General features: G+C 47.9%; 1 protein-coding gene across 1 annotated transcript in view; it reads left to right on the top strand.

Moving 5' to 3' along the window:
* The first annotated feature begins 85 nt into the window (after positions 1–85).
* MTRR (5-methyltetrahydrofolate-homocysteine methyltransferase reductase) overlaps positions 86–19,590 on the top strand; it is a 33,089-nt gene continuing 13,584 nt past the window's right edge. The window contains exons 1-8 of the mRNA XM_010857125.1: positions 86–163; positions 2,297–2,461; positions 4,427–4,580; positions 7,216–7,333; positions 10,182–10,554; positions 16,190–16,312; positions 18,153–18,306; positions 19,411–19,499. Coding sequence (XP_010855427.1) covers positions 2,333–2,461; positions 4,427–4,580; positions 7,216–7,333; positions 10,182–10,554; positions 16,190–16,312; positions 18,153–18,306; positions 19,411–19,499 — 1,140 coding nt within the window. The 5' untranslated portion in view covers positions 86–163; positions 2,297–2,332. The remainder of the gene's footprint in view (positions 164–2,296; positions 2,462–4,426; positions 4,581–7,215; positions 7,334–10,181; positions 10,555–16,189; positions 16,313–18,152; positions 18,307–19,410; positions 19,500–19,590) is intronic.

Below are 19,590 nucleotides of genomic sequence, written 5' to 3' on the forward strand. Positions count from 1 at the left end.
AGGAAGGGGCGGGCGCCCCACGTCCAGGCGCGCGGTGATTGGCCTCAGCTCCTTTTCCCGAGCCTCCTTATTGGTCCCCGGCGCGAGGCGGTGTGCGCAGGCGCGGGAGCCGGGGCTCGCGTCCCTGAGCTTTTTCCTCAGCAACCCCGCCGGATTCCTTCAGGTGAGTGTACCCCTCAGCCGCCGCTGCCAGATCTGGGCGACCGGCGGCAGCCTCCGCGTCCCTCCTTCCCGCCCAGGCTGGACGCGCGCGGGGAGGAGGTCAGGACTCAGGCCTGGTAGGGTGGAGGGCTGACTGCGCCGGGGACTCGGCCCTGCGCCCTCACCGTCGTCTCCCGGAGGCGCCGCGGGGCGTGCAGAACGGCGGAGCCGGTCCCGCAGGTCCTTGTGGGCCGTTCCCCGATCGGGGTCTATGGTTCCAAACACTTTTCCTAGACAGGGGTCTAAGGGCACGTTGGGGCACCGGGTTAGGGGGAGGGACGCGGGAGGCAGGGATGCGGGGCACGCGGACCAGCTGCGCGCGCTGGTTCTCCGCCCCGACCTTGTCCTGCGGGTGTCGGGGACCCCACCCGCTGAGGAACGTGGGCTGCAGTGCCTGCTCCGTAAGGTGGTTAAGGGGCCGAGGGTCTCACGCAGCGAGCATCTCGGACGGTGCCTGTGGCTCCTGCGAAGTGCCCTGGGTCCCTGGCTTGGATAGTGGTAGAAGCCCTTTCCATCACTGCGCTGTCGTGCTTCTGGATCAGCTCGGTGTGTACTGTCTCCACGTCGTCCCCTTATCCATTTATATAGAGTTAGAAAGAAAGAAGAGAGCGCTCAGTCGTGTCAGGCTTTTGCGATCCCATGAACTGTGGCCCGCCAGGCTCCTCTATCCATGGGATTCTCCAGGCAAGAATACTGGAGTGGGTTGCCATTTCCTTCTCCAGGGGATCTTCGCGACCCAGCAATTGAACCCAGGTCTCCCGCAATTGCAGGCAGATGCTTTACCGACTGAGCTATGCGGGAAGCTTTCTTTTTAAATCCAGAGTTAACCTCTTGCGTACCCGCTGTATCCAGCGCGGTTCTGTTCCGCAGGTTGTTCCCTGCTTTTTAGCATCCTGCTTATTAATACTGTGATTCTGCCGTTTAATTCCTTCGTGGCTTTAAGTTGTCCTCAGATCTAATTGGCCAGAGGAGCAAAAAAGTATCTGCGGTTCGTTTCCCGAAAGCCAAGTTTGGGGTTTGAGTTTCAGTTTGCCATGCGTGCTTAAGTTGCTTCAGTCATGTCCTACTCTCTGTGACCCCATGGATTGTAGCCCGCCAGGCATGGCAGCCCACTCCAGTATGGAGAATCTCATGGGCAGAGGAGCCTAGTAGTAGTAGTGTAGTTGTTACGTCGTGTCCGACTCTTGCGACCCCATAGACAGTAGCCTGCCAGGATCCTCTGTCCATGGGATTCTCCAGGCAAGAATACTGGAGTGGGGTGCCATGCCCTCCAGAGGATCTTCCCAACCCAGCAATCTAACCAGGCGTCTCATATCTCCTGCGTTGGCAAGTGGGTTCTTTACCACTAGTTCTACCTGGGAAGCCTGAATCCTTACATATTGACAGTCTCTCAGGTTTAGACACTTGAGGTGTGGTGAAAAATCTGTGAGCCCTTTATTTTACTCCTGGTTATCTGTTCAGGAAAAAAACGTAAAACTAGTAAAAGATTTGAGTGGATTAGAAGTGTTTTTCTCTGTTTATAGGTATGTATGTATACACATGCATGCAGATGTATATGAAATTGAATTAAATAAGAAAGGTATTAACTAGAGTACTGTGATTTATTTACCACTGGGATCAAGTAGGAATCAATTTTAATTGAGTTTTTACCATTTTAGTGAATTTTTAATTTTACCTTTTTTTAAAAGAGAAAAGGTATCTGACATTTATTGGACACTGCTGTCTTTGTCAGGTAGGTACCGTCATTGTCCCCACTCTAAAGGTTCGAGAACCAAGAAACTGGTCAGTAGGCCTGAGTCCGGCCTGAAGTTCCCCTCCTGTGAATGGTCACTTCTGGCGGGATTCAAACCCTGGTAGTCTGGCCCCAGAATCTGATTTCTGAGCTGTGGCATTAGAGCTTTCCTTGTATTTGCCTTGATTTCATTAATACTCTCTTTCTTAGACCTTAAGAATTAATGCTAAAAAAGTTAGTAAGTCTGTTTCATATTATCCCTGGATATTGTTGCAGTCCATTTTTAATTAAGAAAATTCATACCTGCAGGTTGTTACTGCTCAGTTAAAGAGAGAAATCCCTTTTCCCCTTTCTGTTTTACAGTGTAACTATTAGAGCTGTAGCATATGCCTTGAGGTGATGAGGAGGTTTTTGTTACTCTATGCTACACAACGAGGACAAGCAAAGGCCATAGCCGAAGAGATAAGTGAAAAAGCAGTTACATATGGTTTTTCTGCAGATCTCCACTGTATTAGTGAGTCGGATAAGGTAAGTCATGGTTTTTACTGTGTTTCACGCTTTGAAGTATCTTGGTTGGGAATTGATGTTAAAAAACGAAGTGGGACCCTAAATGCCACCATGATCCTTTTTTTGTTTTTTTAAACACTTAGAAATTCATTTTATCAACTGTGTTGTAAGACTTCTGCCAACTTTTTTCTCTGTGTGTGTGTTAAATTAAACTGCATGGTCTTAAAAACTAGGATGACTAACCACTCTCAACTATAAATGGAACTAGTATATTTGCCTTGTTTTTCTCACTGGGTGCCTGGGAACAATTGAGGTGTGTGTGTTCACAGGAACATGTGAGCTTTCCACCTCATGAATCCTGGTGCCCTGTACAAACTTCCCTGAAATAATGACCTTGTCATTTGTGCCAGAGTTCTTCCAAGTGCAGAACCACTGAATTCTTTTGTGAAGACAGAATCTAGAGTGAAGGTGTAGGATCTGTGGGAGCCTCGGGGGCTGCTTGTCTTTCTGTATTCAGTCTCTGCAGAAGTTCCCACTGTAGGATTGTTGTCCAGGCGCTATGTCGTGTCCCTCTGTTGGCGACCCTGTGGACTGCAGCATGCCAGGGCTCCCTGTCCTCCACTACCTCCTGGAGTTTGCTCAGACTCATGTTCACTGAGTTGTTTACATGAGATCTTAACAGATCTGTGCTTAGAATACCTAGTCTGAGGTCTTCAGGTTATAGTCACACGCATTTCAGGCCTTAGGGCACGGCAGCCCACTTCAGTATTCTTGTCTGGAGAATCCCATGGACAGAGGAGCCTGGCGGGCTACAGTCCGTGGGGTTGCAGAGAGTCGGACTCGACTAAGCGACTAACACTCATTCAGGCTTGAGCCACGAGCAGGGCTCTTATAACACCCATGGTGATGTGCCAGCCCCTAAGTCCTAGGATTCAGCTCAGTACTTGAAAAACCACCCGGCCGTGCACTCTTGCTCCAGTTCACAACCTCCTCTGTTCCTTCCCATGTGTCTGGTCGAAAAGACTAGCCTGTCAGCCACAGAGGTGAATTACAAGCTCAGCTCCTAGAAGGGAAACCACAAAGTTCCTTGATGTAGCCAGGTCAGGCGGAGTCCTGATGGAGCCACTCACCCAGGCAGGAGGGTCCCGGCGGGGAGCCAGTCACCCAGCCGGGAGGGTCCTGGGGCACTGCCAGTCATGGGCTCCGTGATCCTGCAGCACGTTCAGAGTGAGCTGTGGTGCCACAGGATGGAGCTGCGTCCAAATCTGTTACTAACCCCAGAAGCAGAGTCGGCAGCATCAGACAACTAGCCCTGACATGGCCCCCTCGCCAGTGACCCCGGTGGGGCCAGCAGCTCTTTGAAAAGTTAAGTGAGTAGTGAGTTGGTTTTGATACCCCGGTAGTCGTGTTGTTTGCTCTCCTCAGCTGAATGGTTTCTCCAGTTGTTCCTCATCCAACTTTAACCCAATAGCTCTCTGCCCTCCTCAATCAGTTGTCTTTTTTAAGGTAAAGTCACTCACTGTAAACTGCAGAGTTGTGTTGTAGAAACGTTGAGTCGCCTGGTAAGATGTCAGCTCAAATCTTCACCTGTTAACGTCAGCATGAAAAATAAAGTGAATACCTCAGAGCCCAGTGATAGAGCTCATGATTGTGAATAGAGAGAGTGAAGTGCTTAATTGGGAGTACTTGAAATTTAGGTGAGAATTAGAATAAGGAAATGTGAATTTTAAGACTTGGAAACACCAGTGATCCCAGTATTCCGTTTTCTTGGCTCTCTGGAACCCTGAGGCGGTCAGGCCCTTCCTGACAGCTAGGTTTCCTGATCTCTGAGGAGTAACACTTTCACTTTGCCATTTAAAATGCTCTGTGTGCCTCTCTGCCATTATGTGACACAGACCACAGGACAGAAAATGAAGCTGATTGTTTTTGCTGGTATGTTGAGTCTGCATAGCAGTAGATCTCTGACGTGACACCCTTGTTTTATAGTATGATCTGAAAACTGAAACAGCCCCTCTTGTGATGGTAGTTTCTACCACGGGCAACGGAGACCCGCCTGACACAGCCCGCAAGTTTGTTAAAGCCATTAAGGACAAGACGCTGCCGCCTGACTTCCTGGCTCACCTGCGGTATGGATTACTAGGTGTGGACTGTGTTTTATGTAGTTACTGGAATGTTACTGCTGGCTTTAGCGCTAGTATCTAAATGTGTTTTTCAAAACCATGGTGCATCATTGTATAGATTTTGTCCTTCTTGAGTTTTGATGTGTTTTATGTGTGTATAATATTTGAGGGTAAACCAGGTACTGTTTCCTAGCCATCACCCACCAGCAGCTCCTCTGGAGGGCCGCATTTTGCATCTTAACCTCGGGCGCACACCAGATTCATCTGGGAAACATTTTCGAAATGTTAGTGGTTGGGCCTCACCCCAAATCTGCCAAACCCAAGGAGCAACTCTGCATGCTGTGTTTTTTGTTTTTTTTCCCTCAAAGGTCTTATGTGACGACTTCCTTAGCAGACGACCATTGCCTAGGATGCTGGTTCTCCAGCCTGGCCGCACACTAGCACCCGCTGGGAGTTTTCCTCCCAGTGTCATTGCTTCGAGTGCCCCCCTCCTGCCCACCACACTGTGATTCCGACTTAATCATTCTGAAGTAGGGTCCTGGGATCATTGTTTTTTAAAGCTCTCAGGTGACTACTATGTACCCCAACTTAAGAAGCACTGGCCTAGGGTAGGGCTCTCTGAAGAATAGCTTTAAAATATTAAAGGCTCAGAAGGACCAGTGCAGTGAGATAGTTGCACCAAAGAGGGAATTGAGGGTTCATTTGCCCGGCTCACGCTCTCTGTTCTCCTTAGAGAGCACTTTTGGGGAGGGTATCTAGAAAGGATGGAATGTGTGATGATAAGTAACTGGCCTGGCCGAGATCTGTCGTGTGTAGTGTATTCAAGAGAGCATTTTAGAGTGTGTATAGCTTTTTAATTCATTTTTTCCAATTTATTTATTTAGAAGAGTGAACATGTACATATTGCTTTAAAAATTCCTCAAAATTATTTAAAAGGAAAGACCGAAGCCTGTCTGGCCATTTTAGTCAATCTTAGGCCCGGAGAAGGAAATGGCAACCCATTCCAGTGTTCTTGCCTGGAGAATCCCATGGACGGAGAAGCCTGGTAGGCTGCAGTCCATGGGGTCGCACAGAGTCAGACATGACTGAAGCAACTTAGCAGCAGCAGCAGCATGGGCCCACCAATGGATTGCTCACCTTGTTCTTGTAGGAAAAATCCAGGGAGACAAGTGCAAAATTTAAGCTCTTAATTTTAAATTTTCAACAAGTATGAAAGTGTTAGTCCATTTCTTAAGAGGAAACACAGAAGCAATTCTTAATATATCAACACAGAAACAGCAAGTAAATGGTCCTTTGTGTTTTGGATGTAGCTCTTGTTCTAGATTAGGAGTCAGTAAACTCTATAAAGGACCAGATAGTAAATACTTTAGGCTTCGTAAGTCACTGGTCTATCTAACAACTATTCATCTCTGTTGTTGGAGCTTGAAAGCTGCCTTAACAAGGTGTGAACAGGTGGACCTGGCTGTGTTCCAATAAAACTTTATTTGCAGAGACAATGGATGGTAATTGCCCACAGGCTGTAGTTTGCAGACCCTGCAGTGGGATCAGAAAAGCCTGAAAATACAGATATTGCATGTTCTTGTGAAAGGAGCAAAGGTTGTTGCTGAACCAAGAATGACGCTGGGATTCTTGGCCTCCAGAGGAGAAGAATTCAGCCTGGAGCCAGTGACAAGGCTTGATCACTCAGAGCTTTTGTGTAATAAAGTCTTATTAAAGTATTAAACAGATAGAGAAGACTTCTGACATAGACATCAGAAGGGAACAGAAAGAGTGCCCCCCTGCTAGCCTTTAGCAGTATGTTGTATACCTGTCAACAGGCTGCTAATTAGAGAAAGGAGATGTCCCAAAACTTAGAGAATGGCACCAAGCCCCTCACCCACAATATGCATTTTGAGATAACGTTGGCACCAGGAGGGTCATCCCGGGCCATAAAATGATTGGCATGAATCTTGAAGAAAGGCAGGTTTCCAAGAAAATATATAGTTTCATTAACAGTTACAGATTAGGGGAACAATGCATGAGTAGAACACACAGGTTTGTTGAACCCTTGTCATTCTAAGTCCTAAGAGGAAAGAGTCTAAGGTAAATACATGGTTCATTACCATAGCTTAAGACAAACATTTCCTAAGAAAAATGCATTGGTTAGCTCAAGGTTTGAGAAAAGTTAAGTTCTGGTGGAGCCAGGTGTCCTCATGGCAACACAGAATTTTAAGAGAAACCTCTTTTTAAATCTGTATAGAGCAGGGGAAAAAATTTAACACTAGTATGTTTTCTCCTGCTGCTTAAGAGAGAGAGAAAAAGTGTCTGACACTTGCAGCCTATTTCCTCCCTTTGGAGACCCCTGGCCTTCCTGCCTGTTACCCTCTCATTTAGTATGCTAATCCTTATTTTCAGATTACCATATTTTTACACAGATTCATGGAAACAAAAATGTGAGATATATTTGTGTTAACAGTTGTCCAAAGTACTTGTTTTGTTTCTGTTTGCATAGGTAGTATTCCTCAAGGAAAAAATAAGAAAATACGAAGCTATGCATTATTTCCTGTTTCGTCAAGAAGAGCTTTGAATGGTGTTCTTCTGAATGTTTTGTTTCTGTCTTCTGAATATGGTTAAATTTAAACCTTACTTCGTGCTAATAACCCATTTGGACTCTAGGTCTGGGTGATTCAGAATACACATACTTCTGTAACGGGGGGAAGGTAATTGATAAACGACTTCAGGAGCTTGGAGCCCAGCGTTTCTACGACACTGGCCACGCGGATGACTGTGTAGGGTAAGAGCAATGTACCTCTGTCATTTCCAGTAAAGCATGTTTGTACATGATGTAAGTCAGTTTACAAAAGGGGTTCACTTTTGAACTAGCATTAACTTTCAGTCTTGAAAGTCCTATTTTAGTTTGGGGACCAAAGAAAATCCTCTAGAGCTTGATTTATCTGTTTTGCTGAATTTTTTTTTTTTTCAAAGTGCCCCGTCCATCTCAGTGTCTGCTAATGGAAGACACTAGGAAGGTAGCCCAGTACGGTTACCTCAGGCTTGGAAGTGTACAGCTGTTTGCAAAAGTCATTGTTTTCTTTAGGAACTTGGAAAGCATGTGCCTGCGGGGGAGTGACTGGACTCTGGACCTCCCCATGCAGGGCTCCCGGCTGCTCATTACAGGTGGAGAAGGCATGCCACAGGCCTTCCCGGCACCCTGGCTCCTTGACACTCTCCTCCCTGTCTTCATGGTCATTTACCATCCTGCCAACCAGGAATATAATTTCTGTTTCATTAATTTATTCTTGTTTTTACAGTTCAGTATTTCACCCTACGTGCCACCTTACAAATCCTCTTAACGTGTGAACTCAAAAGACCTTATAGAATTGTCCTTATTCTGTCATAACAGCACAGGCATGCACTTGATTTTTTTTTCTGCTGTCTCTGTGTATTAAGTAAATCTCACCCACTAGATCTGGGCTTATGCAACATGACAAGTTCAGCAAAGGCTGTGCTTTCCTGCATATACCACCTTGCATGGGCATGTTGGAGACACTTCTGTTTGCCCGCAACTCACCTTTGTGAGTCCATGCGTCCGTCATTTTCTGCAGCAGTGATGCTGTGAGTTTTTTTCCAATGCCCCAGGGCACATGTCCCTTATGGTGACAGCTCCACCACATTGCCTTGCCTGTTACCTTTCAGTTTTGTCTTGCTGTGTTGGGCTCTTTTCCCCACGAAAAACCTTGTTGGCATTATATGTTTATTGTCCTGTGTGAGCTGTTTAAATGCTAAACGCTTATAAATCCATTATTCCGATTGCTCACCTCATATTTTACTTCAGAGGCTTTTGAGTTCACTGTTGATTTATTGCCCTGACCATTAAAATTCTTCAGTGTATACTTCAGCAGCCTGCATCTCTAAAATTTTCAGCCTAAGTACTCTTCTAAAATTAGAATATTTTCAAGGAGACATCTTGGCTTACTGTACCACCACATTGAAGGGGTTAAGAATGTAGCTGCTAACTGCTGCTAAGTCGCTTCAGTTGTGTCCAACTCTGTGGGACCCCATAGACAGCAGCCCACCAGGCTCCCCCGTCCCTGGGATTCTCCAGGCAAGAACACTGGAGTGGGTTGCCACTTCCTTCTCCAGTGCATGAAAGTGAAAGTGAAGTCGCTCAATTGTGTCTGACTCTTAGCGACCCCATGGACTGCAGCCTACCAGGCTCCTCCATCCATGGGATTTTCCAGGCAAGAGTACTGGAGTGGGGTGCCATTGCCTTCTTCGTAAGAATGTAGACTGGAGTTAAAATACCTGCGTTCACATCCTTGGTTTTCCCCACTTACTGACTATGAAGCATGGGTCAAATTACTTAAACTTTCTGTGTCTTGGTGTTCCCCCTTGTGAAATGGATAATAACAGTATATATTATTTAAGATTCTTTGAAGCATCAAATGAATGAATAAAACTTGATGTTTTAGAACAACGCCTGCCATACAGTGCATACTCAGCGGGCATGAGCTTTCTTGTAAGAGTATTACCATATTAGTATTTCTGAGTTCTGAGAATGATGTTTTAAATGTAGCTATCATTATTGAGCCATTAATTTTATACGCTTGCTCTTCCAAATGTTCCTGAGAGAATGGATGTACTGTGTCACCAAACTTTTAACTATGTGCCACGTGAGCAGTAAATGAATACAATGAAATTATAGCCAAAGTCTCGATAAGACAGAGGTCCACAAGTGTCTCCTCTTGTCACTTAGCTCTATGAATTGTAACGTAACTGATCACGCATTGGAGTTGTGATTGAAAATGACAGAGACGTCCTTCTCAAGGTCTTGATGCAGTACTTCTTAGCCATTCAGTCTGTGAACAGAGTGTAGGGAATGGTACTATTGTCATACTTTGCCAGTAGTCAGTTCGTTATTTAGTTACTAAGTCGTGTCCGACTGTTTTGCAAACCCAAGGACTGTAGTCTTCCAGGCTTCTCTGTCAGTGGGATTTTCCTGGCAAGCATACTGGAGTGGGTTGCCATTTCCTTCTCCAGCCAGTAGTCAGTAGATGAGCATATTTTATAATGTACTTACGGTTAATCCAACTGTCCTAAAGGATGATTGAAGCGTGGAGCTCTTAGTCAAAGAGCATTAATCTGGAGTGGTTTCTTGGTGGTATCTTAAGTCTGTAGGAAACAAAGATCAGTAAATTGACTAGGCAAAACTTGGTGGTGCATTTGATGTAATTATCATTTATGATATTAGAGTAGACTTGGATTTTGAGTATGTTCCCGTTAGCCTCATCAGAATTTATCATGCCTGTTTAAAACCATGTCTTCTTACAATACCAACTCTATTTTAGGAAGTTAAGTGGAATCATACTCCTATCACCTTTTACTAAATCATCTTCATTTTTGTTCTCTTTTATGCTTGTTCATACTTTTTTATAGCTCAGTGCTAATGAACACAGTAATGTTTTGCTTTTTAGCTAAATAATAAGTATCTCTGTATTCTGAATAGCCTTCATAGCAAATGTTTCTGACAGTTGTACAGCATTCTGTCAAGTGTACAGATTCTCCCGTTATCCCATAGTCATGTGTTTAAATGAAGAACTTAAAGGGTTTGTTTCTTTTTTCTTATTTTTTTTACAACTCAGTTTAGAACTTGTGGTTGAGCCATGGATTAACGGACTCTGGGCCGCCCTCGAGAAGCATTTTCTGTCGAACAGAGGAAGAGAGGACACAAGTGAAACTCTCACGATGGCATCTCATGCCTCCCGTGACGCCGTGACGCCGGAATTATTACACGTGGAATCACAAGTTGGACTTCTGAAATTAGATGATTCTGGAGGAAAGGCTGCTAAAGTTTTGGAACAAAATGCAGTGAACAGCAATCAATCAAGTACTTTGATTGTAGACTTTGAGGCCTCGCTTACCCATTCAGTACCCCCACTTTCACAAGCCTCTCTGAATATTCCCTCTTTACCACCGGAATATTTAGAGGTGCATCTGGAGGATGCCCTTGGCCAGGTAAGCAGTGATGTTGGTGGTATTTTTTAAATTATGTTATGGTGGAGGCCAACAAACTATGGCGTGCTGGGTGAATGTGGTCTACTAGCTCTTGTGTAAATAAAGTTTTATTGGAACACAGCCTTGTCCATCCAAGGCTGCTTCTGCACTGCAGTGGTGGAGTTGAGTAGCTCCCAAAGAGGCGTTACCTCCAGGCATTAAAGGTGGCGCTTGTGTTATTACCTGGCTTCTCTTTGAAGAAGTAAATGGGTATGAGCTCAGTTTCTCCATTCCTTTGGAGAAGTAATGTCTTGGCTTCTTGCCTTAGATGTCAGTCAGGTGAGGGCGAGTTGTGGGCTCTCAGAAAACTATCTCAGCAACTAATTTGAGTCAGGTACAGTAAGATCACTTTTCCAGTGTGGATCTTTGCTGTTCTGGGATACTCCATTTTAGGGGTTTTTCTTTCTGTTCATGATATTTTATAGAGCTGTTTTTGTCTGTTTAAATCTTTTTTTCTATGCCTTGAGTATCTTTCCTATCAGTAAATAAATGATTTTAAAGTGATCTGTACATTTCTGAGCATCAAGTTGAATAATAGCTGATATTACCTCACTATTGTCATATATGGTTCCCTGAAATTTCTTCCAACGTGCTTGGAATAGATTTCCAGGGCAGCCAGTCTTGTGACGCATGACTGACCCCTCTCTGTTCAGAGGGAGTTCTGTGTGGGCTTTCTCAGGTAAACCACACTCTTAATGCAACTGTTGTGGTTTCTGGTTTCTGCTTTTCTTTTTATTAAATGAGGAAAGACATTTGAGAAACAGTTTAAGTGCCGCTTTCTAGTTTATTTGAAAACTGTTTGCGAACACTTGATATGCATACCAGTGTTTCCAGCATCATATTTTTACAGTGTTTTTCTAATGCATTCAGACAAACAGGTAGGTTTTTATGTGACCTTCCCTGGGTTATTGTTTTCACGCTCATGTTTCATTCTTTATTAAAAGGGATTATCACAACAAGTACATCTTAGGCAGGACTGGGGACAGGCGTGGCTGTGGTAAATGTGCCGGGCGGGTGGGCTCAGGGTGGTGAGCCGGCCCCGGGTTTCTGCTGCAAGGGTGAGTGTGTGTGGCAGGGGTGTTGATCTCTGATTGATATGACAAGGTGCTTCACTTAGGATCTGCTTGAGAGTTTCTTTTATGATAGGTGTCATTAAATAGGCTTGAGTTGTTGGTAATGTCTTCAAAAGATTTTTTAAAATCTCAACTATTTAATGGAAACGTGTAAATCTGTTTAAAGGATATACCTAGAGGATAAGGGATTGAGGAAAATAAATTTCCTGTTTTAGGGCATCATCTTGGGATAACCCCCTTGGGGAGAAGGGTGGGTGGGGGAGGGGAGGATGGTGCCTGGTGGGGCAGAACCAGAATCTGAGCTTTGGTGCTCTCGCGCTCAGTCACTTCCATCTTGTCCGACTCTTGGTGACCCCAGGGACTGTAGCCGGCCAGACTCCCCTCTTCATGGGATTCTCCAGGCAGGAATACTGGAGTGGGTTGCTATGCCCTCCTCCTGGGGATCTTCCCGACCCAGGGATTGAAACCTAGTCTCTTTTGTCTCCTGCATTGGCAGGTGGGTTCTTGACCGCTAGCACCGCCTGGGAAGCTGGAGCTTCAGTGCAGCCATAACAGAGCCCACAGCCGGTCCACTCCCTCCACCCAGCGCCGTCTCCCCGTCCCTGGTGCCCCCACCACTGTGGGGCCGCCTGGACTGAGGGCTACGTGCCGCACGGCCTCAGTGGGCGCGTCTCGGGGCCCTGCCCAGAGCCCTTCCCTGCCCTGGGCCCCCAGCCCTCGCATCCTCCCGTGTCACCCAGTGTCTGGGTGGGGTGTGCGGCTCTGAGCTGCTGGGGCCTGCCAGGCGGGAGGCACCTCTCCCGGCGAAGGGCAGGAGGAGAGAGTGCATCCTCTCCTCGGGAGGGGACGTCCTGACACACCGGACATCACCACGAGCCCTGAGTCTCCATGGGCCGTGGGGACGCCAGCGTCGTCTCCCCGGCGTGAAGGTGTTGATGCGGCGGGGCTGGGCAAGGTTTGCTGAGTGTCCAGACGGTCCCCGTTTACTCACGCTGTCTTGTGCCAGCGAGCAGGAACACTGTCACAGTCTTGGGGCAAAATGGTAAACAGTGCGTGCCTGTGAGCACGTCTGGTCCTCTGTGGGTGGAGATGGAAGAGAGCACATTGGCCACATCCTCTTGGATGAGCCCTGCATGAGAGGCTGTATTAACTGCTCTATCAGAGAACCATCCGCCCGGGCGTGCCTGGGGCTGCTGCTTGTTTGGGTTGCTGCTGGCTCAGGGTCATCCCCCAGGAGCTGTCTGGTTTTTCCAGGGGCCCGATTGGTGAACTCCATGGAGCCATGATAGACATCCTCCCGTGTCCTTCAGCTTTTTAAGGATTGTTTTGATATCTATCGCTCTCCCCAGGATAGTCTAATTTTCATCTTTTATCTTGAGAGGTGAGAGAGAGAGGTGTGAGGTTCAGAGGCTTCTTCTTGACCCTCCCCACTGTGATGGCTCATAGCCCACAGGCCAGGATTTCACTGCTAACCGCTAGGTTAGCCACTGACTGGCCCTTTGAGCCACACTTGGGTCAGGACTCCTGTCACCCCCGGCCTCAGGCCTCGGGGCTGTGTGGGCCAGCGGCTGCACTGACCCCTCTCCCCACCGTCCCTTAGTCCAGTGCTCATTTACCCCTGGACTCCAGTCACCCCCAGCCGCAGGCCTCGGGGCTGTGTGGGCCAGCAGCCGCACCTGGCCCTCTCCTGCCGTCCGAGTCCAGTGCTTGTTTACCCCTGGACTCCGGTCACCCCGGCCGCAGATCTCAGGGCTGTGCAGGCCAGCAGTCGCATTGCCCCCTCTCCCCGCCATCCCTGAGTCCAGTGCTCGTTTACTCTTGGACTCCAGTCACCCCTGGACCCCGGTCACCCCCGGCCTCAGGCCTCGGGGCTGTGTGGGCCAGCATCCGCACTGCCCCTTCTCCCTGCTGTCCGAGTCCAGTGCTTGTTTACCCCTGGACTCCGGTCGCCCCGGCCACAGATCTCAGGGCTGTGAGGGCCAGCGGCCGCACTGCCCCCTCTACCCACCATCCCTGAGTCCAGTGCACCTTTATCCCTGGGGGCAGCGTCAGTGAGTGCGGTTTCTGTGCCTCGCGGAGTCGCTTCTCCTGGGGGCCTGCCTGCTCCTGCCGTCAGATGGGAGGGCTCCGGGTCTGACAGCTGACTCAGGTCCAGCAGCTGGACAGGGGGTCTCGAGCTCTCATTGGACAGCTTCCCGCTCATAACGTCTTGGTTTCTTTTCCTCGTAAGGACTGGTCCAGTGCCCTTGCTGGCTGCCCATTCATTTTGAGCCTCTGGAAGCCATGTGCTCATCATTCTCGTTATTTCTGGGACTTGGGCCCCCGGCCGCCCCCCAGCTTTTCTACTCACTGTGATCCTTGTGCACACCCCTCCCCCGGCGTTCCTGGCCAAGTGCTCCCACCTCCCTCAGTTCTTGGTGCTGGGGGGTGGGGGTGTCCGTTTTGCGAGCTCTGGTCAGCAGGTGAGCTCGGTGGTGTGGCTGTCCCCCTGACCAGCACAGTCCTGTTGGCCTTGGCAGTGAGGTGGTCTCTGGGTGCTCCAGGGAGCATGTGTCGGCTGGTGGGTTTGGCCTTGCGTGGTTTTGTCCACTCTGGCAGGCCCTCTTCTCTGAGCTTTTCAATCCTGTCTTCCAGTGTCTTGGCATTTCTGCCCCACTTCGCTTTTTCTTTGCTCTGTCGCCCTGCTGTCCGCGTGTTTACGTCATCTCTGGGGCTCTGGCAGGGTGAGGAAAGCCTGAGTCCTGGGAGAGCGTCCCAGTTAGAAAGCCCTTCATCTGGACCTGTGTCCTGCCCTGCCTGGCCCGGGACCTCGGCCTCCTGTCTGGGGCACACGTATTCTGCTGATGCATGGTGCTGTCCTGCCCTTTCTTTGGAGCTGGCCCAGCGCACGGGCAGCCAGGCCTGTTGCTTCTTAACTGTAGTTATTGGTCCAGCAGCCAGGAGGAGGGATAGGGTGCGGGGTGGAGTCCCTGTGTTGTCTTAACGGGAGAAGGGAGCTCTTGCCCTTACGGAAGGAGCAGCCCCTTCCGCGGGTGCCAGGGCTTGTCTCCGGATTCAAGACGTTCACGCAGGTGTCGCTCCCCCATTCTTCCCTGCCGTGTCATCCCTGGCTTTCTCTGCCCTCAGGCTGCGGCAGGTGAGTGCTCATGTGTAAGCTACTGAGAGTGTCCTCTGGCTTTCACTGGTAGATTTTAGTTGTTGCCTCATTATTCTTGGCTTTTTGCATTTTTTTCCAAAAGTGTCGGTGAAGCTTAGCCGTAAGCCTCCGGCCCAGCAGCCCCATCCGTGCCGCACCCTCCTCGGTCCCGAGCACGTGTCCCGCAGCAGCTGGTGTCCTGTCCCCAGGTGTGTTCTCACTGCCGGCCGGGGCAGCCCTCCAGCGCCACACGCCCATTTTAGTGACTTTTTTGGGCCACTCTGGCCCTGGCTGTCCCAGGCTGAGCTACCAGGAATCACTGTGAGATGGTCTTCGGGGCCTCCCCCTCACCCCGGGATGTCAGGGGGCAGGAGCTAGATGGGATACAGAAGAAGCTGAGCTGCAGGGCTCTCTGAAGCTGGGGCAGTCCTTCAGGGTTGTCCTGGGTTGTGCACAGGGGCTGGGCCTTTACAATCGTTGATGTCATTGGCTATGGGCAGCCTCTAGACGGAGGTGTGACCTTGAGTGCTCAGAGGATCCTCGGAGGTGACAGCGAGGGGCTGGGGGCCCGCTGTGAGCACTGCCGGCAGCCTTGCTGAAGGCTGTGCCCCCGTCCCTGTCACTACAACTCTCAGACCCTCAGCCCTGGCCTTCCATGGCCTTCCCACACAGCCACTCATCCACAGCTAACTGACCAGCACTTTCCGAGATGTAAGTTTCTATTTTTATTAGAACTTAGAAGCAGCAAGTTATGAATCTGGTGAGGTAGGACCAAGATTTGGGTTTCTTTCTAGTTTCCCAAGGCTTGTGTTGTCTAATTTTATCTGTGTGTGGCTACTATTAATTAATGAAAATTAAATTAAGAATTCAGTTCTTGAGTCATACCAGCCATGTTTCCAGGGCTCAATGCTCAGTGGTCAGGTATCAGCCAGTGAGGTTATGGGGCATCCCCACCGTCCAGAAAGCTCTGTGGAACAGCACCGCACGCCGCTCTGAGGGCTCTTGTCACCATCTGTGCAGACAGCTTCCGACCGTAAACATCTGTTACTCCTTTCGAATCTCCTTCTGAAATGGGCACACACACTCTTTTTGCATAGTTCATTAGGAAGACTGTTAGACTTTTCCGTGGAAAGTGCTAGTATCTGATATTTTCCATATAATCTCAGAAATTTTAAAGTCTAGTAGACAAGGAGTTTAAAAGATAGATGAGCTTCTCTTCTGAAAGATTGAGAGGCCTGACTGTAGCCATTTACCCTAGAGAAGAATTCTGAAATCTCATCAGGGAACGTTGAAAGATCCTATAGCTCTGACGTTGCCGCTAAGTGAAGCAGTGGTAAGAATAGTTGAAAATCGCGCTTATAGCACTTTATCACATTTCTTTCTCAAGGAGGAAAGTCACGCATCTGTGAGTTTGGTGGATCCAGTGTTTCACGTTCCAGTTTCAAAGGCAGTTCAGCTGACTACGAATGATGCCATAAAAACCACTCTTCTGATAGAGTTGGACATCTCGGTAAGTTCCAGAATGTGTCTCTGAGCGCAGGGATGCTGCTAGTCAGTGCAGAGGCTCACCTGTGGTTTGTCCTCATCCACATGCGCCGGGAGGAGAAGGTGTCTGGACAGCGGCCAGCCACCTGGCCCGTCGCGTTTATTCCTGACCCGTCATTTTGTCTCTCTGTCTCATCCCTGTTTTCTTTTCACTTCAAGGAGGGGCTGAAATGAGGAGTGTCTGGAGGTGATTCCACTTGGAGAGAGTAGTTTTGCTGCCTTACTCATTAAGCCACGAAAGAATAATGGAATCAGCACAGCACTGGCATATAGGAGCCCCAGGCAAGGAAGCTGAGGTCAGCGGCCAGGGGAGTCGAGCCCAGGCTAGCCCGTCCTGTGACGGTCACTTCTCAGAGTGGTGGTCCTTGTTCCTTTGAGAATCTTGGAGAAATCATGGACCCCCCTCAAGAAGAATGATTATATATAAGCATTTTGCACAGTTTTAGGGGCTATCTGTGCTGGCTCTTGGAGCCCTATCCGTAAGCCTCCCCCAGCCCCCGCCCCAGCCGCCGGCCTCAGGTGGGAAGCCGTGACTGGACCTGCTCACAGTCGTGCGGCTCAGCCCTGGGTGTGGGTCCTGTGGAGCTCAGTGGGCTGAACTTTCAGAAGGGAGTGTGTCAAGGCTGTTGGTGGAGGTTTAGTTGAATTTCTAATAGAAAAAAAGAAATACGGCAGGCATCAAAACTAGATGGTTTTGCTTACATACCATTGTTCTGTTCAGTCGCTAAGCCGTGTCCAGCTCTTTGCGACCCCATGGACTGCAGCATGCCAGGCTTCCCTGTCCTTCACTGTCTCCTGGAGTTTGGTCAAACCATGTCCATTGAGTCGGTTGGTGATGCTCTCTAGCCATCTCATCCTCCGCTGCCCCCTTCTCCTTTTGCCTTTAATCTTTCTCAGCATCCAGGTCTTTTCCAGTGAGTCGGCTCTTCGCATCAGGTGTACAAAGGATTGGAACTTTAGCATCAGTCCTTGCAAGTGAATATTCAGGGTTGAGTTCCTTTCAGATTGACTGAAAGGTTTGATCTTGCAGTCCAAGGGACTCTCATACTATTGAGTAATTCCATTTTCTTTTGAACATTTTTATCCCTGCTGTTAAATATCCTGTATATGTGAAAGCATTTCACTTCTGTTGCACACTTTTGTCATAAAGAGGTGAGGTTTGGCAGACTGGTGGGTCCAGTCTGTGTCTGTGTTCCTCACAGGCTAGGGGTGTGAGCACGTGTGGTTAGAGGCCCCTTCCCAGAGCCCTCCACACCCCCACCCCACTCTATGCAGAGTGCGTAGACCTGCTGTGGGAGGGGGCTCCACCTGGAGCCCGAGTTTGTGCACAGCCACGACCAAGGCAGACGCTTTAATGTTGCACGTCACTAAAGGGAGAAAAGCGGTCTCCCCCACCCCATTCCTCCCCAAAGGAAAGAAGTAAGGAGAGACCACTGAAGAGTCATTTCTTTGCTCCTAAAGTGCAAGTGTGTATTTTCAAAAGAGGGTTTTTACATGGATTATTAGAAACACTTACCAGGACACCTTAATCTCCAGAAGAGGCAGGTTTTAATTTCTAGTCTGTGAATACTTGATATAAAGCAAAACATTAGATAGTTATAGAATTTCTTTTTAAAAAATAACTCCTAATAAAAGTATGCTTGTTTAGTTAATTGGTCTTATTTGTTAGAAACAAAATAATTCTAATTGCAAAAAACGAACTTGTATGTTCAAATGTTCATATAAGAAAAACTGTGTTGGTTGCCCCACAACTAAAACTCTTAACTCATGTGGCATTTTTTTATTTCGTGTCGGTTCTTCTCTAGAAAACAGATTTTTCCTACCAGCCTGGAGATGCCTTCAACGTGATCTGTCCCAACAGCGACTCTGAAGTGCAGTTCCTGCTGCAGAGACTGCAGCTCGCAGACAGGAGAGAGCACCGTGTCGCCGTGACGATTAAGGCAGACACGAGGAAGAAAGGTGTAGCCCTGTGTCTTACTGCTCCGGACATCCTTGGGGGCATGGGGGTGACAGGGCAAGTCTGCACGGGTGCCTGAGGGCGGGACACAGGCGCTCGCTGGTCTTGGGTGGGAGTCCTTAGCATCCCCAGCAGGTGCCCTGGGCGAGTCAGTTACCCTGAATGAGGTGGTGGTCGAGTTTATGCTTACTGGATGCTTACAAACATTAAAAATGAAGTTGAAGAATCAACTTTTCCAGAACTCTAGACATCAGCAAGCTTACAGCAATCTGGGAAACACAAAGATGAATGTAACTGTGGTTTCAGAAAAGCAGGTTGGTTAGTTGAGCCAATATGTTAGGTTGTTTCTTTTCAGTCAGCATTGCTTTGTTTCTGAGTTAGCACACTAGAGTTGTCATGCAGAAAAACTATATTATATGAATCTGTTTTAAAAACTGCTTTTTGTTGGGAGTTCCCTGGTGGTTAGGACTCCAGGCTTTCAGTTCTGGGGCCCGGGTTTAATTCCTGGTGGGAGACCATCCCACAAACTGCACGATGTGGCCAAAAAAAAGGTAGTTGTTTCATGTTTGTGTCTCATGGCCTATTTGTTGTTGCTTATTTAATACATGAAAATAGTTGCTTTTTCCATGATTAAGGGAAATTATTTTTCAGTGATTTGCTTAGAATCTGGAACTAGAGCTCAGGCAGCTCTAAAATTCTTTCTGAGGAAGACAGGTAGTGTTATGGGACCACTGCCATCTTTTGGAGGGGCTTCCCTGATAGCTCGGTTGGTAAAGAATCCACCTGCAATGCAGGAGACCCCAGTTCGATTCCTGGGCTTTTTTGTTCTTTGGTTTTAGATAATTTCCCTTCCTTTTGTTTGGTAAACCTAGATTTCATAGGTATGGCTGATATAGTAATACTGTTGAATTAATAAAATTGTTTTTGTAAAGTGGATTTTTCTTTCACACTCTTGCTGAGGAAATCTTTTGACTGAATAAACGTTGACCAAAGTCATACTGTACTTTGATAGCACTATAATGTAAAAGATTACAGCTGTTAGTGTTTCTAGGGGTTGGAAACATCTTTATTTTCTGTCGTGAACTCTTCCGCATCTCCCTGGACAGGCGCAGCTTTGCCCCAGCACGTACCTGAGAGGTGTTCTCTCCAGTTCCTTCTCACCTGGTGCCTCGAAATACGAGCCGTTCCCAAGAAGGTACTGTTTTTTTAAGTTCTTTTGGTATCTACTTAAAAATATGCTTATGTCTCTCTAGAGCTTATTCAATCATTTGAAGGCTTGGAAAATG

The sequence above is a fragment of the Bison bison genome, unplaced genomic scaffold, assembly GCF_000754665.1.
Source record: "Bison bison bison isolate TAMUID 2011002044 unplaced genomic scaffold, Bison_UMD1.0 scf7180017864377, whole genome shotgun sequence".
NCBI lineage: Eukaryota > Metazoa > Chordata > Mammalia > Artiodactyla > Bovidae > Bison > Bison bison.